The sequence below is a fragment of the Mastacembelus armatus genome, chromosome 17, assembly GCF_900324485.2.
Source record: "Mastacembelus armatus chromosome 17, fMasArm1.2, whole genome shotgun sequence".
Lineage (NCBI taxonomy): Eukaryota > Metazoa > Chordata > Actinopteri > Synbranchiformes > Mastacembelidae > Mastacembelus > Mastacembelus armatus.
In genome coordinates, this window is record NC_046649.1 from 19938489 (window position 1) to 19957772 (window position 19284).

At 39.2% G+C, this 19284-nt stretch overlaps 1 protein-coding gene across 2 annotated transcripts in view; it reads right to left on the reverse strand.

The window, feature by feature from the left end:
* Positions 1-387: 387 nt before the first annotated feature.
* st6galnac5a (ST6 (alpha-N-acetyl-neuraminyl-2,3-beta-galactosyl-1,3)-N-acetylgalactosaminide alpha-2,6-sialyltransferase 5a) overlaps positions 388-19284 on the reverse strand; it is a 47450-nt gene continuing 28553 nt past the window's right edge. Inside the window, exons 3-5 of one of the 2 annotated variants that reach the window (XM_026312965.2) lie at positions 17550-17962; positions 6549-6653; positions 388-2239 (exon numbers count right to left, since the gene is read on the reverse strand). In XM_026312965.2, the coding sequence (XP_026168750.1) occupies positions 1981-2239; positions 6549-6653; positions 17550-17962 (777 nt within the window). In that variant the 3' untranslated portion in view covers positions 388-1980. Of the gene's footprint in view, positions 2240-6548; positions 6657-17549; positions 17963-19284 lie in introns of both variants that reach the window. The other variant, XM_026312963.2, reaches the window with a different exon arrangement.

Sequence of the window (19284 nt, forward strand, 5' to 3'; positions counted from 1 at the left end):
GCACAACTGAGCTGTAAAAATAACTATTTCTCATTTTGGTTTTGGCTTCGTACTAAGCTACTAACTACCCTCTGGCTCCATCTACTACATATTTACAGTACAGACATAAAACAGGAATAAAGGTTTTAATGCAACCCTTGGTGAGAAAGATAACAGCTGTCATTTCTTTATTAGTCAAGCAAATATGTCAGATGTCTGCTACCACTTTGTGAAATGTTTTGCATCACTGTAAAGTGAATAGCTGTTTTACAAAAAAAGTTAACCACATTAAATTCTGGGTACTTGTGAAGAGGATTGCTGTCTAATTTCTGACATTCTATAGACCAGAGGCTTAATTGATAATGAAAATAATTAGTAGTTGCAGCTAAAAACAACATAATTTGACCCAGTATAACAGAGTTAATTAAACAGACACCAAAAATACTCAAGTGCTTATCACTTTGCTAATACATACAACAGCACACAGCCACTTGCAGAGGAGTCAGCGTCTCAGAAAAACTATACTGTTTCTTGGTCTTTGCTCAGCAGCACTCAGAGCCAGACAACACACACTACAATAGTACTACTCCTGCAGCTGTTAGTGATGTATACAAGACCAATCAAAGCAAACAAAGGAAACGTTCTTAAGGTGTCTTTGTATCTGGCTCACAGCATATGTCCTCTCATTACAGAGATGAGGGCAAAATCGATAAGGACTTAGCACCAGGATGTATCATTAAGACAACCACGTCTCATCAGTTTCTCCTGACTGACATCTGATTCGTATTCATGGAAAAAGAGCAGAGAGGAGGGAAATCAAGGAGCTCAGAGAAGGAGAGGGGCAGTCTACATGTAGCATATACTCCATCAAATGAAAGAAAAGTGCACATAAAACACAATCTAGAAGCTGGAGTGACAGATCATATACTCATTGGTTTAACAAAAAAAGAAAACCCAGTGTAATTCTCCTGCAAGGAGATTCAGGCAGCAGAGGAATATAGTAGGATGGATGTTGCTGCTGCTTCCCTGCTCTCGATCTTAATCTCCCACTTGTCTTGTGTGACATGGTTGTGCATTTACATGGAAATCCAGCTTGTAGCTATATAAATCGCGCTATTAACTGGTGACAGCAGCCGACAAAGCCTTATGATACATACGTAAGGGGCCAGAGGAGGTGCACACGCACAAGATAAAACCTCCAGGGAATGTTACACACTTGTCATTCAGCCAGGACGTGCTGCATTGCAAAGTTTGACTTAGCTGACATGTCAGTGAGCTTACAATGCACACACCTGAAAGACTGTATGAATAAATGTTATGGAGGTGACCGAGTGATTTAAACCTTCTAAAGGACTGGTTCCAACTTCACTCTTTGAAATGCCCTGAAGAATAGAACATCTGAACAGAAATAATTCAAGTAGTCAAACTACACTATTTTTACTATTCAGCTCAGAACTAGATTGAATTACAGGCGTTGTAATGGTATTTTTCTGTCTGAACTCTAAGCAGTGAATCCTGAATTGACTCCTTTATCCAACGGGCTCTAAAGAGAGAACCCAGACTCAGACAGGTTTTTACCTTCTATAATCCCCCTGGTAAACATATGCACACACACACACACACACACACACACACACACACATACATATGCACAAAGACCAGGAGGAGCCACAGTAAGAAAGACAGTGCATGCACTGGGAGTTGAGTGTGATGATGCTCCTTTCTTGTATAACCTCACTTGACAAGGTTTTCAAAAAGTGATATACAACTTTTAACTGGTTCACTTCAGCAAACAAAACAAACTGCTGCAGCAAGAGAATGGTTCATAAGAAAAGTCCAGCAGGATCAACAACTAAGTCTTCATCTTTGATAACTATTTATCTTGTCCTCTTAAAGTTTTATCCTGTAGTAAGGGTCCGGGTAGCCCTCAGGGTAAATGTTCCCTTAGCCTCAGTCCTTCTGAGATGAATCTTTAAAGCACTTTCTCCCTCCCATTGCCAGTCATGTGTTCTGGGGTACCAGTGGTGCCACTGTGACCACTCCCTCCAGCGTCTGGTTGGCTGGGAGAGGCGGGGGGCTCCAGTCTGGCTGGTAGAAGTGGATGTCAAATGTCCGTGCCCAGTTGGCAAAGACTCGCTTCTCTGTGATGAAGCGGTGGTGGCTGCCCCGCCTCCCCCGCTCATGAGAAATGTACATGGCGCACTCATCAGGGCCACGTGGCTCGTAGTAGTGGTAGGGGACGGACTGGTGCTGTGGTTCCCTGCAGGGGTGGAGAGAGAAGAGAGACAGCTGACATTTGAAAAATGCTTTAATGAGTCACTTGAATTTCATTAGGCACCAGAGTGTTTTTCAATTTGTGGTGTTGGTCAGTTTGTGGTGGTTGGAGGTGGGTGGGGATGATCTGCATTAATTTGTTTTTCATTGCAGGGACTTATGCAGCCACATTTAACTCCTTTTAATAACTTTTAAATGCCATCTGCAGCTGACGTCTGAAAAGAAAGAAAAAAAAATAGAGTCTACCGTCTCAAACTTTAATAAAAATGCAGTTCAGGAATGCAAGGAAAACCACACAGTACATCCTTGAGTCATGTATGTCAGTGACCTCGCTTTCAACATGCGGTTCATTCACTCTCCACACAATAACATCTGCATCCTCGCTCTTCCACTGCTGCCTACTCTCAGGAATTACGCCTGAGAATTAGTATATATGGCCACAATTCACACTGTGTTTCACAACAAAACCAAGCCATGAAGTACAAGACACTTTCTGCAGACCACTGCAATTAAATTGTAGGGGAGCAGAGATCAATCAGCCCTTTATGGTGGAGTGGTTAGATGGAAGTCACTTTGAGTAAAAGGCATATCACTGCCTACTTTGGAGTTTTGCCAGATGGCATTTAAGACTCTGAGAGCACAAGAAAAAAAGATTCTCTCCTCTGATGAGACAAAATTGAACTATTTGGGCAGAACTCCATGTACTATGTGTGGGAAACGCCAGGCCCAGCTCATCACCTGGTAGTAATGTCCAGCATGGTGTAGGCAGCAGCTGGGACTAATGTTCCTTCTCTATTACACAGTTTTCCATTTTCCTAATGGAAAACCAAAAAAACCGAGTCAGGTCGAGCTGAGTAGTGCTAGTGGAAAAGCCCCACAAGTGTCTTTAGAATGAATTCGGATGAATGCATCCAAATACAGACAAGTCCTTCAAGATAACCTGCTCCAAAGTGCACACGATCTGAGACTGGGGTGATGCTTCACCTTTCAGAACAGTGACCCGAACGTACAGCCAACGCAACATTGGAGTGTCCTTGAGACCCAAACATGAGGTCACAGACACTTCCCATTCAGTTTGACAGACCTTGAAAGGATCTGCCAGGCATGTAAAGTTTGAAGAGACTCACCGAAAAAGACTGTACTGGAATCTGTACTTGCTTCTACAAAGCCCCGAATTAAGGGTTTAACTACTTTGGTAAATGAGAGATTTCAGTGTTTGATGAAAAACTGATGTCATCCTTGAGTCTCTTTACACATACTGACATTAAATAAAGGCAGAAAAGCAACAAAAATAAGCTTGAACTGCATCTCACCACTGTGTTCCAGCATTTCTAAAAGGAGGGTAAAAACAGCAAAGAACACCAAGATGTAAGGAATAAAGAGCAGGGCATCTAAACTGAAGTGTTATCTTTAACAACAGTTGCATCATTTGTAGTTATTGGTTGTTTATTTATTCATTGACTTGGTAAATATGTCAACCCTTCAAGTTGATAAAGCACAGCTGGCATGATGTTAGCGAGAGAAGGGTTTTTGAATTCTCAGTTGAATCACATCCAGGAAAAACTAGACTTTACTCCTTATGAAAACTAAAAGGCTTGCTAAGTATCAGCTTAAGCCAACGATTTCTTAAAGAAATGAACTGGCATTCCCTCTTCATTACCATCAAGATTGAATTTGTGCTGAAACCCCAAATAAAAAAAAAAAATTCTTTAATCAATCAGAGCCAAGAACAAAGATATACTGAACATTTTAGTGTGTTCTTTTTATTGAGAAATCTAATAAGATTTGTTCTTTATCCAGAAAATCCTCCAATTAAAGTGTTGGCAGCGATGGATGTGACTTGAGCTGTAATTCAAACTATTAAACTCTGCTAATGAGGCAGGATAAGATGGTTGCTAGGAGCAAGATGGACTCAAAACTGGCTATGTATCCCATGGGTCTGCATTTTTGCTACACAGGAACAGCACCGTGGTCATGTTGTTTCTCTACCATATTCAGAGTGTTTTCATTATAGAAGGCTGCATTCTTGAAGTGAATGCTGCACAGTGAATACAGAGGGGAAAGAAATCTCTATATTTCTGCTCAGAGCTCTATGGAAGCTGAACACATCTGAAACAATCTGAGAGAAAAATCTCAAATATTCTGTCACCATGGCAGACTATCAGTCAGTCTGACCTGGAGGCATGTCTGTTTTGGTATTATGTGCCGTAATTATTCAAAAAGTACTTATTGGCAATTTAATTAGGTAATTATTCAAAGTTTCATTGCAGTGTCAAAGTCTTTTCTAATTGTGAGGACAAGCTTGGTTTTGGTTGTCATAGAAAACTTTGGTGAAGTTAAAGCTTTTTTAGGTCACCTTTAAGGAATAAATCCTCCTTTCATAGTTATGAAAATGCTATTTATTAGACTAATATAATTTAAAACGACCAATGGAATATTTTATTTTTCACATAAATCCAAACACTACATTAGTGCAGTATGTATTTAAAATCCAGGCAGTTATGTCATGATAAGGTGACATTCATTGACACTAGTTGACATGTTCTTCATAGGACTAAGATAAGAAGATAAGAAAACCTTTATTTGTCCCACAATGAGGAAATTGCCTTGTTGCAACAGCAAAGTACAAGTACACAGCAGAGTGCCAAAAGTAGCAAAGATGTAAGATAAATAATAATAATAATAAATATTAAGTGGAATAAAACTATAAAGCTACAAAAACTATAAGTGTGTACAATATGTGCCTATGGGTACGTACAGTATATGGACATCAATGGATAAATAAATAAATACCAGGTAAAGTGACTGCAGTATATTGCAGTGATGGTGATTTACCTTACAATACAGTATTGCACACGATTACAGCAGATGGATGACAAATGTACAGTGTTAGTAGTGTTCATTGTAGAGCCTGACAGCAGCAGGAAGAAAAGACCTGCAGAATCTCTCCTTCTAATGCTCATAGCGTAAAATATCTCCTTTCACTTTAGCAAATGTGTCTGCAAACGTGTTTAACCAAAGCACTTGTAGGGGAATCAAACCACCAGCTTTGTGCCTGTGAGCTGATGCATCATCACAGAAATAAGACCAAAACGTTAACCTTTACCTCACACCTTTTCATTCTTAATATGTGATTAAAAAGGGCCATAAATGCTACCTGTTCAAAGGTAACGCTTTATTCTTAGCTGTCACACTGAAGTAACACGAACAGAAAAGTTAGGACTGTTGATCTTAAAAAATGAACAATCTGGAGACAAAAGGTTGTCCTTTTAATAACTAATCAGAACTGGAGTGGATGTGTTAACCTCGCCGAAAATATTTTTAAAACTGTTCTGAAAGAGAAATCACTCAAGCTAATCTCCAGCTTGCCTTTTGGCTATGTGTGACATTATCCCTTAGGGATGTGCTCCATTTCACATAAGCTTTGTTCCAGTTCATGGACTGAATCTTTCAAAGTCTACATTTCCATACAGAATAATCCACAATATCTTATACAAGGCATGTCAAATATCAAAGAATCCAAGAAACTTTTGTATCTTTGCAGACCTTCGTAGCCAATAATCAACTGTGTCAGTAGTTGGATGTTTTGACATCTGTAGCATGTGCAGGGAAGGAAAAACACTGTGGGGATATTGTACAGAGCAGCAGACAAATCAAATAAAACCAAATCAAAATGGTGGCCAAAGCCAGGAAAAACAAATGGAGACTATTTGAGCGCCAGTAACTTAAGTAGTGCATCAGAGAATTAGATCAGGTGAGTTCAATCTGACTGACGACTCCACCATCCACCCTCCAAGAAGAGACGAGGAAAATCTGTCTACTGATACGCAAAGTTGTTTTCCTCTAAAACCTTATATGTAGTGTCAGTACAACACTTCATACTCAGATATCTGCCATATGAGGCTAAAGCCTTTGGTATCATTAACACAGTGGTCCACTTTCCACTCAAGTCTGTGATGGACAGATAAAGCTGTAGAGTGAGACCTCCTGTCTCTCCCTCATATCTCACATGCACATAAAAATTAAAATTGGTGTGAAATGTCAACATCTAGGGACATCTGCCTGTTGACTGACTTATTTCTTAATATTCAGGCAATTTAAGCATTTCAAAACATTTCCAGTCACACTGACATTTTATTTATCGTCTGCCTGGCTATATTTACAGTATTAATCTTTCTGCTGTGCCATGCTGCTGTGAAGTGCCTACATTTGCAGCACTGCTTTAAAAAACTCTTTGTGATGGCACTTTTTGGTGAGCTGGTGATGATGTTTTACATTCAGCTCCACCGTCTCACCTGCAGAAGTCAGGGGCAACCATGCCGTAGACATTGATCCTATCACACAGCTCCAGGGCAATGGTCATAGTGAACCAACCGGTGCTCAGCCAGGAGTTTGATATCCTTCTGTGGAGGAGAGGATGAGAGATGGAGACAGAAAAGACAGATGAATTTCATGCGCAGGGGACTGCTGAGCTGAAAAACTGTACCATTTTTGATTGTATGAATGTGATTAACTGGGATAGATCATCAGAAAATCTCACATTGGCAGATTATAGCAGAGTAAAGATTCATCTAAATTCAGAGGTCGATGTTCATTGAAGTTCCCTCACAGCTTCATTAAAATACAGATCCATCCTACATATCGACTGATACAAATGAACCCTGTCAAATAATCAAACTTAATCAGAAAGTAGCTTGGCCTGCATGGAGTGCAGATAGTTGGAATGACACAGTTTCAGCTACACAACAATCTGCCTATTTTCAGATTGCCGTGTTTAGACAAGAAATTAGTACTAAACATAGTTTTCTGAGATGCATAATACTAATATAAAAAATATCAAATTTACACGGCATTAAAAAAATCTCTCTAAATCTCAGTGACCATCAGAGTGGTCTCTCTGTCTGACTACCATGTATTTGTTTTACCTATTCCCTGTTGGCTTTAAAGAGATTTAATAAATTCTACTAAAGAACCATAACAACTTTAAAGTTAAAAATGACTTTAATTAAAATGTAATCAAAATAACTAAAATTTAGTTTCTGCATTTTTGACACCAATATGAATTAGCCCCAGTGAAAGTTTACTGAAATATGCTGATGAGAATATTCAGAAATATCACAGTAACTTCCTTCAGTCAGATTGCAGTACATCTATTTTTAATTAACTATCATACATTTTTTACATGCCAACTAATTTTAGGATGTGGGGGGATGAATGAGATTACAAAATTCACCCAAAGTTTAAGGTCAGTGTTTGTCAAGAGTTGGTGTAGCTCCAGTTTTGAGGGGATGGTTGGCCCACCAGTGCATCGATTTGGTCCTGCCTGAAATATCTCATCTGTTCAAACAACCACGGTCCTCAGGTGATGAATCACACTGACTGGCCGTTTCTTATTTAAGGTTCTTGAAGGATAAATTCTAATCACTTTTGTGATCTGTTCACTTTTCAGTTAATGCCATTATCAGCTCAAAAGTTCATTGTTCCTAATTCTTAGACAAACTACATGCAAAACTGATGACAATCTCACCAGCCTCAGCTGTACTTTGTGAATAGTGAACATAGTAACTATAACCTGCTAAACATCAGCATTTAGCTCAACGCACTGCTGTTCCTCACAGAGCTGCTAGCAGGGCTGGACTCTGTCTCGTTTTCACAATGGAGACAGAAACTTCACGATGTTGATCTCTGGCTCTTTGGCCCGTAGCCACAGCTGCTCTCGCTGCCATGCACAGTCACACAGAGGGTTTAGCTGTTGTGGTTCAAAGCACTTTTAGAACAATCAATATTCATCAGATCCATTTGTAAAAGTGAAAAAAAAAAAAACACATCACAACTGTTCTAGTTTCCTCACACACTGAACATATTCAGGCGTAAATGATGCAAAATTCAGCAGGAATAAATTTAACTCCTTCAGTTGTGAATCTGGTTGTGCTTCTTCAACTGCAAAGCTGAATCTCATCTGTGACTGGGACTGTGACCAGTAGATGTATTCATGCATCAGTTGTCAGGTGAATTTTGAGGTGGGACCTACACTATATGGGAATATTAAATAAGATGGTGAAGTGACATGATGAACATAGGGAACCCCTGCAGCCTTTATTACAAAGTTCAAACAGTGATTTTAGGTATGATTGTAATGTTGCAAGTAGCAAACAACAAAACATGGTATAAAAAAAATTTATAAGAAAAAAAAATTAAGGTCCAAAGTAAAATCAGTTCTATTTAATACAGAACATTTATTTTAAATTAACTCCCTCATTTGATAATTAAAATGTAGTAATGCCACCTGCGGTAAATAACTGCGGCATTCATTTCAGATCAGTTACTACAATATAAGTATTGCCAACATACTTCATTTTATTGTGAGAAGGCCTAATGAGTTAATCACTAAAGGGCCTACAACTAAAATGCGCTTCACAGTTCTCTGTTTTGTCAGACAGTAGAATAAAATAAGACTGATGCAAAAAAATGACTTTGGACAAGGGCAGAGTTTGTTATAATGGCTTGGAAAATAAAACACACAGTATAATCAATTCTATACTTTCTTCACATTACTATATAATTCAAGCATCAGAGCTGAGGACCTGATACCTTCACATAAGTTGTACCTAAATCATAATAAGACTACTGGCACAATAGCAGCTGGGGGAGGGTGAACATAGGCTTAGCTTTACCTTAAGATAAAGGCTAATGTCATTATGCTAATATGCTCATAATGACAAAGATGATGATCAGCAGGTATAATCTTCAGCATGCCCACATTAGTCCTAAACAAAAAATACAACTGAGGCTGACTATTTTTACAACTGTTTGCTCATAAAATACTTGACATTTCATTTTTGACTTGATTAAGAGTCCTGAGTGTAATCAAAGCCACACAATTCAACCTGAGGGGAGTATATGGAACACATCTCATGGCAATCCATCCACCATTAGTCAAGACATTTCACTCGACATTACAAATGTCACCAAAAATTATTAGGACACATCAACTGGAAAACCATACTGTGTACAAAATTTGGTGTAAATACATGCTATAAATGTATAAATTGATTTCTCTGAATAAGTAAACAATTTAAGCAGCTAGTGGTGCTGAATAAAACGTCAGGGGATCCGCAAAGTCAGAAGGATTCATCATGTGAGTCAGATGGAAATGTACGCCAAATTTAATGACAATCCATTTAATAGTTGTTGAGATGTTTGTCTGGACTAAAGCATTGGACTAACTGACAGATCAACATTCCCATCTATAACCCACAGTGTGAGCACAGCTAAAAGGTCATTTTTCAATTAGACTTTTGACACTTTAAATGCATCAATAAGTCATTTTTTTCTTTGGTTGTTCAGGAGAACTTTATCTTTTCTTTTTAAATGATGTGACTCAGAAGTCAGAGGTTCAGATTCTTGCTTAAGAGCCTTTGACAGGCGCGTTCACATTCACACTCGCTCTTGACCACCTCGTCAACCTGCTGCTTTCAGAAAGTTGCTTCTTGTCTGTTCCCACACATATGTACTAACATCCACTGCAGCTGGGGTTTTAACTCGGTAAGACAAAGAAACACAGCCTGGGCCTGATAAGAAAGGTTTGACAAGAACAACCAGGCAGACTCTTCGACACCGTGCTCCCCTCCAGTTGATGAGGGTGGCACGTTTGGAGTGGAGGGTTTACCTGGTTGTTTGAAAAAGTGTACAGACTTTCTTTCTCTTGTTTTCTCACAGAGATAAGAGAGTAGATGGATACATGGCTGGCCTAAGTCCTGAAACAGGCCTATTTATCATTTGTTTTTTAAACATTTTCCCTGCTTGAGGGGCTGCAGAATAGAAGCATCTTCTTGATAAACATTTCCAGGGTGTTGAAATGAGTTCTGGGGGGACATTACAGAGCCTGAAGTGTAACTAAGCAGATATACTCTGCCGTGTTGGTTTAGAAAGGCTTTCTGACCACACATTTGTGTATTTTTAACCATGCTACTGTTGTGGTCTTCACAGGGTTCAATTTATTTACCTCATCCAAAACAGATTTGTGGAAAATCTAACCCAATCCAATGTGTATACATTTTACTATAAGACCAGGCCCAAGCCAAAAGGGACATGAGGACAGTCAGATTGCATGAAGCACCTCCAGGGTTTCAGACATACAGACCCAGAACCCTAGCTGGTCCAGTTAGACTGAATTTTATTCAGACATAGCCTGACTATATATCTTGGTTACTACAGGCTGCACCTGGTTTGACAGTTGTCTTAGTATTGAATAGACATTATAGCGTGCATCAGTCCTATTTATATAGGTCGGTAGGTCCCTATTCACCTACTGGAACTTACTGGTAGGTTCAGTAGGTTGTTTTTATCCTACAGATCTTCATTGTCATCGTTACGTAAGTTACGTCCTTAAGTTTAAGTGGCAACTACTCAGTTATATTTAGGAATTAAAACATGTTGGTCAGGTTTAGGAAATAAAACGTCTCGGTTAAGTTTGGGCAATAAAACAAACAAAAAAGTACAGCAACGTACGTTGCTAATGCTAATGCTAATTGCCATTGACTCGCACTGTCTCCAGTAGGTGTAGTAGGCTCCTACTGACCTATATAAATAGGACTGATGTACGCTGATAATGCTTATCCAATAATAAGACAACTGCCAAATCAGCTAATTACTAGGACCCAAGTGGATTTTTCACCTAGCACCATGAACACATCACTGTCAGCCTGGGTTGAGACTTATGAATTACCACCCACATTCAGATAAGTAAAACAAATTCAGACAAGAGCTTTGAACTAAGTCCAAACTTCCACTAACAACTAAAACTAAATGATTGGCCTCTTTGTTTTGTTGAGATGAATGCAAAACAACATGCTGACATCCACAAATGTTACAAACTATGCAACAAGCTAACGCACATGCATTTATCAGCATAGTCTAACCTTACATACTGTAATCTGCACATTAACATGTTAACATAGGAACAGTAGGAAAACAGTGTTGATGCACAGAGCACAAAGTGACATGGCCAAAAAGTAAATACAATTTATTTTGCTTTCCTGTAAAATATCTCAAACATACATTATTAAAATAACATGCCTATTAACGTAGCATGTCAGTGTTAGCACATTAGCATGCTAACATGTTGGTTTGGCTATAGACTTAGATTATGTCCAAAATCTGTTACTTATTCAGCCTAAACACTATAACACCCTCGGTTTATTTTATTGTGGGTGCTAAACTGAGAGTGTCAATTAGCTTCATCACTTAGAGCTGCCCAATTGTCATTTTTAGGTCTATATAACACAGAAGATGTGCAGCGTTTATCAGAAAGTCTTGTGCATGCCGTGGAGTTTTTGTTACCAGTTACCAAAAGCATAAATTTCACACTTAAATTCATGCACTCAGATAAAATAGTGGTATATAGTACATTGTAGTAAATAAAAGGTGATTTCTGAGTTTGCTTCTCTTTCAGCAATTAAGCAAACATGAACAACCTCCATTATTTCTCCCCAGTCTGACCTTTAATACAAAAATATTGTGTTTGCTGGAGAAATGTGTCTGCAAACAGTCAGTTCCTGCTGTTTTACTGTGTTGCCAAACAAACCGAAGCCCTTGGGGGGAATTCCAAAAAAAGGGTTTAATAAACTCTCAAATTTATCCGGAAGTCTGAGCTGGCCATTACTGAAATGGGGAAACTGAAGCAGTGAAAGAATGTTAGTTGAGGAAAAGAGTCACTTAGTTAGCACTGGTACATTTTATCCAGAATGGTAACATAATTGAATTTCCTGAAGCTATGTTACATTACTTTTTTAAATGGCCATCAGTTTATTTTTAGCCTCATTCTCCAACCAGCTAATAATGATTTTGGTGATTTGTAGTTTGATTTGTAGGAAAAGTGTCCAGGGTTGTTGGAGGTCTGGTTTGCACTCTGTATAAGGTAGTTAACATGAGCTCCACCTTTATCAGCTGCAATATTTAAGTGATGAACATAATGCATCAATAAACATGATCCCGTAATATAAAATACATTCATGTGAAATGTGAAATGTACCATTTACTTTTTGTACTTCAAGTAGATTTGGCTGCTAATACTTTTGTACTTTTACTGTTTATTTATACAAAGTAAAATATAAATACTGTGGTATTTATACTTTGATTAAAGTAAAATATCTCAGTTCTTTTTCTTCAATCTCTGATGGGCTCTGGGAAACAGACGACCATAATATCCAACTGGGATGTTCATCATCTTCTTCCAAAGCAAACGTTTGCAAATGAATGCAGTGTGATATGGGCTTTGGTATCATGAATAAGGAAATGAAAACAGTGTTGGCAGGAGAGTGAGAAACAGAGAATTTCAGGGTTTGGTGGCTAAAAATGCAGTTTCCTCTTAGCTCAGGGTGCACAAAGTCTGAGTTTCCACCAAACCCATTTTCTGGAATACCCACCCTCCAGAATCAATCCGTCTGCACTGGCTGAGTGACAGGGTGATGAATAGTGACAATGCACTTTTGTCTGACTTTCATTTTGATTAAACTCAGCCCATAAAACAAACAACAGCGTCAACCCAAACTGATGCTATCGCAGCTGAAGCACAGACTTCTCATTTTCATTTAATTAGGACAGGACACAGGTTGTCTGGAACATGATGATTTGTTATGTGCAAAGATGACCACTGAGCTTTAATATGACAACAGCCCTGTTCCTCAAACATGCACGCCCACTCACACACATACACACGCACACGCGTGCACGCTGATTTTGGAAATGAGAAAACTTTCAAAGTTCAAAGCACGGCATTTTGTCATCAATCTGCATAGGATGCATGGAGGTCTTAGTCAGGAGCCATGTGGATAATCTCACTTAAGTCTTCCTCATTTCCTTGTTTATGAACATGCAGATGAATAATGCGGTGTGAAATGTCAAGCTCTTAGCTTCTGTGGTTTTTCAAAAAGGACTGGAAGCAAGCTGTGAGGAGGAGGAGACAAATTTATCCCTGTGAAGGAGAACAGTGCTCTTCCTCATGTTTGTAGATTGGTTATGAAAATCTAACAAAAGCCAAATCTTTACTTTGAGTATTTTAATTGCATGTTGGTCTTTGAATGTAAAATCTAATTTCTATTAAAATCTAAGGTTATATACAACTAACAGTCATATTTAATAAATCAGACAACAGCACTTGATATGTAAAAAAGGCAGTGTATGATTTCTTTTCAATACTGCATTGAATTAGTGACTCCATTATTTTTAAGTATATTGTTCTAATTAGGGAAGCAGGAGCTGTTTAGAGAAAGCGAATTGCGCTGCTGTTTGGGTTTTGTTGTTGAATCCTATCACCATTCAGTGCATTATGGCTGTTATGCAGCTGTGGAGAGGTAAAGGTCACATGAAGGTGTAATTAAGCTAAAATGCCTGTTGAACATCATTATCAGTGTACAGTACTCTCGAGGACATGCAACTCTTGCACATTAATGTAAAAAGTAGGTATTTTTTCACTTCATGCAAGATCCAGGTTTTTTTGCTTCCTCCAAGCACCAGCAGACATATACAGTGTGCAGTTTATACCCGACCCGTTCTACCTGAGTAACTTCAGTGATTAGAGGTTGCTCAGTGTTGATTACCAATTTAAGGCACTTCACTTTTTCCAAGACCATCTGTATCTACTTGACATTTATGGTACTTTCGTTCTGATCACAGCTCCCACTTCTGTTGCATCACTTTGTTGTATTGCTCCAGGGTGGAAATGTTCAGAATAAAGCTGGCATTTATTTTGTTTTGCAGGCTCTTTCAAACATGTTTTTCCATTAAATTTTCCTTCTTACGTGTTCTCTGCTGCTTCCACTCTATTTTCTCTAATGTCATATATTTTCCTTCCTCATCATTGTTCACTTGGCCCCGTTCACTGCTACTGCAGATAGTTAGTTTCTAATCAGAACTTTAGCACCTTATAACATGTATGCTTGCTGTTACATTTGTTACATGAAAGATTTTTAAAAAGAATAAGATTAAGCAGATGTAGATAAATCCTCGTGTCTGATTAGCCGCTTAACTGAATTTTGAAGAAATCTGCAAAAAAAAAAAAAAAAAAAAAGCTAATGAATGTGTTTCTATCCATTACCAATGTGACTAATAGGAGATGATCTGTCAAAATAGAGTTGGTGATATTACAGTCATATTCCAGTTGGTGACATTAAACCGTGGCGGAAGACGAGGCTGCAGCAGGAAGACATAATTAAAAGAGCATGAGTCAAACCTCAAAAGGTGAAAAAAAATGTAGAAAACATGAGAGAAACGTCCTCATCTCTCTGCACAGATCTATTTTGATCTGCTACTATTTTTAGTTTATTCAGTGGATGTTCAGTTCATATGCTTCATGTGCATCATGATTAATTTGCTGTCTGTCCATTGCACAAAATGCACATTAATAACTGGCGGGCATAGGCGGACTGTTGTCAAGTTTCCATCCAAATGTAGTGAAAACTGTAACTGAATCAGGTCTGATATTTTATTTTATCTTCAGTGGAGCAGAAATGTGAGTGACAAATAAATGTACATGAAGTCTCTTTTAATTAGACTTATTACTTATTTTTAAATTTCTTGCATTTCTTTAAAATGTAAAATACAGTTTTTTTCATCAGACATCTCCCTGACTTATTTTCTTTGTTGCGCCTGACAGTGCAGGACAAACAACACATTTATTAGTTTAAGACAACTTGTGACAGCTTGTGTTTTCCAGCACAGGTTTGCCAACCTTTAACCTGAGCATAGGGGGGAGTGCATGGCCTTTAAAGGTTATTCTACACTCTGTTGTAAGTAGAAGTGAATCTCTTGAATGAAATGGAGAGAAAACTCCTACGTCAACCCCTCCCTTGGGGTAATTTTGATAAACACATAAATACAGGCCCAGGTATTGTTGACATATTGTTCCAATACCCTAAGGGGACGTCTGCTTCTGGTCACTGTGTGCAGTTCAGCCTGTATGGCTCCTGTTGTGGCCAATTATTTGTCTCAGGTCTGTGTATTCTCCGTGGCTGCAGCTGTTGGAGCCTTCTCTGTTGCACAGTTGGCCTGCTGTAGCTTCTTGTTTCCTTTTCCTGACCTTTTCTGATAAGCTGTCCGCACAATCTGTTTTTCAGGTCTTCTGGGGCTCAAGCCTCCTTTTTTTTCAACAGCAGGAAGATTTTCTTTAAAAACGATTAAACCTGTGATCATTTGGTAACTTAATGATCTCGAACCATCAGTCCTAATTCCTACACATTTTGTTCCAGCAATCTGCACCACAACTCAGCCCAAATATATCCAGCAGAAACCTAACAGTGCACCACAGTGGAGCTGTTACCAATTACAATAAAGCATTATTGGAACATAAAACACTGAATTGAAAAAAAAGGTTATTTCAAAAGCTAATTTGCCTCTAATCACCGGTTGAAGCTAATTCAGGCTTGGCAATTTAACACAGAGGATGCAGAGGGACACCTGTTTTTCACAGCTCCTCGGTTGGTGTTATTAAAATAGGTGGATGTGTCATCATCCCACACCATCTTAATTACCTTTACTGAAATGGCATAACCCATAATTACAATTACAAGCTTGCAGGGTTGCCAATCGCACAGTTGATTACCCACAAACTCTGCTATTAATGCTGCTCACATAAGCTCCAAATCGTTACACAATAGGATTCATTTTTATAAATTAGGCAGACACATTATTTCATAAAAGTATGACACATTTTGCATACTGAAAGCTTTCTTTAAACTTTTCTCAAATGTGACAGACTTTAGTTCTAATACTTTCTCCTCCTACACGAGACTCAGCATAAATAACCTCAGAGAAGCCTCACAGATGTTAATGCTATGAACGATGAGAAACGGTGAATGAGGAAAGCGACAGAAGCTGACTACTCACAGTAAACATTTACCATGATTGTAAAAGCACAGATTCTGAAGGGCGGATGTTTGAGCTATTCTCCAAATCCTCTACTCTGCAATTTCCTCCCTGACATCTATCTTAGCCTGGAGTCAGATTCAATCACCACTGGCACCCAGGACAAAGGCTCAGACAAAAAGAGCAAAGACAGTGTGAGTGTGTGCGTGTGTGTGTGTGGTGGTGTTTTCATTAAGCATTAATGGCCATGGGACTGAGCATTCGACGTGGACTCATTAAATCTGAGTCCTCTAACTCTGCTCAGCTTGAGAGAAGGTGTTGCAGAAACAAATTCAGGGCAATGTTTACTACGCCATTTGCACTTCACATGCAAGCGAAGGAGAGTTTTTGTTATGTTACTCTTTCACTTTAAATACTAACCAGTTTGAAACCGTTCACTTGTCTTTAAATTCAAGAGGCTGCAGGAAGCATCTGGGATCATTGTCACATTTACATGACATCCAGGTTTACATGCTGATGTCTTTCATGTCCAGTATTATATCTTTAATTCTGGGGTCCTGTGTGTGCTTCTATCCAATCACCGATCGACTATTATACATTCACAACTACACTTTGAAGTTGGTGGCTGATGTAGTTTAATGCCTCTGTAAGCTGATTTTCATAAAATATGGTAATAAAAGAAACATCTGGCTCCTTCAAACATTGTAGGAAATAAAGAGTATTGCTGTTACAGCTGAATTGGAGGAGAAAGGTGGAATTACCAGCAGGCTGCATAGCATGCACATATTGTACAGCATTTGGGAGGCATACATTATGCACAAGGATTATTCATTTGAGGGTACAAATGAGTAATTTGTAGCACAAAATCCTAATGTGATATAATTTACTAAATATGGCTAAGATATTACTCAACTGTTAAGATGCTATTAATATTTAACCATATTAGAAAAGTGCCGACTGAATGCCCTGAAGGTCACATGATGTTCTGAGTGGAAATCTTTTCCTTCCATGTTTCCATGTGTAGGGCTGGGTTTGAAGCACTGGGTCTAGTAATAGGCAAAACCTGCAGACTCCAATACAACAATATTTCCACTATTGATTCATCAGTTTTAAAAAATATGATTATTAATATTATTATTATATTTATTATTTATGTGATTTTTATATTATTATTTTTATGAATTATTATTATGAAGAAAAGAAAAACGTACAACTTCCCAGAGCCTGCGATGTTTTTGAGTTGCGTATTTTGTCCTAACAATAGTTCAAAATCCAAAGACACAATGATATGAACCCCCACACTGGAGAATCCTGAACAACAATTTATTAATTAATCAATGAATCTAGTAGTTTTAACACTACTGTAGGCCCACACTGAGTAAATTCCCCCCTTACTGTTTTTATGCATCCGATGCAGTGACCCCCCCCCTCACCTGTCCTTTCCAGTCTCCTTCTTGAAGAGTTCATCAAACTGCAGCATCTTCTGCCAGGAGATGATGTAGACTTTGAGTTTGGGCAGCACCTGATTCATCAGCCTCAGGTTGTTGTACACCAGGCCTTTCCCGTCTCGCCTCATGTAGCTGCTGGGGCCCCAGAATATAAACACTGTGTCCTGGCTTGCGTTGAGCAGCTCGTGGCGACTCCGCAGCACCCTCTGCATGCTGGAGTGGGCGATGACTCGCAGGGAGGTGCGGCGGCCGACATCGCGGGCGTAACCCCTGGCAGTTGGGGCGTCGTTCATGCGGATGATGCACTCGGCCCGATCGATCTCCTCACCCCGACCGCCTCCGATGAGGTGACCCGAGCTGGTGACCAGGGCACAGGTCTGGCAGTGCATCCTGAGAGGCTGATTGATGGAAGCAGAAAAGGGAAAAACTGCAGTGAACAGAGAAAAACAAATTTCCCACAAAAACATATCATGTATCTAAATATTTGACCTCCTGTTCCCCAAACACCATCAGCTCTGCCAACATGTTAGTTTTGTCTTCTTCTTCTTTTCCATTCGGCTGCTTCCTTCAGGGGACGCCACAGTGAATCATCTGCCTCCATTTAACCCTATCCTCTGTATCCTCCTCACCCACACCAACTATCCTCATGTTCTCCTTCACTACATCCAAGAACCTCCTCTTTGGTCTTCCTCTAGGCCTCCTTCCTGGCAGCTCTAACCTCAGCATCCTTTTACCAATGTATTCACTGTCCCTCCTCTGAACATGTCCAAACCATCTCAATCTGGCTTCCCTGGCTTTTTCTCCAAAACATCTAACATGAGCTGTCCCTCTGATGTCCTCATTCCTGATCCTATCCATCCTGGTCACTCCCAGAGAGAACCTCAACATCTTCAGCTCTGCTACCTCCAGCTCTGCCTCCTGTCTTTTTCCCAGTGCCACTGTCTCTAAACCAGACAACATTGCTGGTCTCACCACTGTCTTGTCCACCTTTCCTTTCATTCTTGCTGACACTCTTTTGTCACACATCACACCTGACACTTTCCAACCTGCTTGCACACGTCTCTTCTCTTCTTTTCCACACACTGTATTCATTACAAAGTCTACAGAACCTTTCTCTTTTTTCCATCAACCAAAAACGATCTGAAAGTTCAGTTTATCCCTCGTTCATACAGAATATGCAAAACAGACAGAAATGCACACCTGGGGGAACTTTGGTAAAAAAGCTTCAGTATGTGTTTGAGGCAGAAAATGCTTTGTTGACAAATAGGTAGCGACACAGCCTCCTGGGTACATGTAGCTTGTCATATTGCTTTGCGATTGGTAGAAACCCCAGGGTCTTACAAAGGATTCACCTTAAATCTTTCTCCCACTCGCACACAGCAGAGCAATGTGTTTACCTCCAAAACCAGAAATTCACATCGAATGCTTATTAAATATAAACAGTATTTAATATATCTAATTAACTCAGACTGAGTGAAACTACTGATAACAAATTCTCTACACATGAAGAATATATGGACTGAAACACCCACACAGATCCATTTACTGCTTCATCGAGAAAATGTGATTTTGTTCAGCTATTCGTTTTGCTTCATGTAGATGAACATATATAAACCTATGTCCATGTCTATACCTTCAAATATACACAATTCTCTTTCTTACATCTCTCCTCTCCTTGTCATTACCTTATCTTCAAATGACAGTCCATTTTTTACCTCCT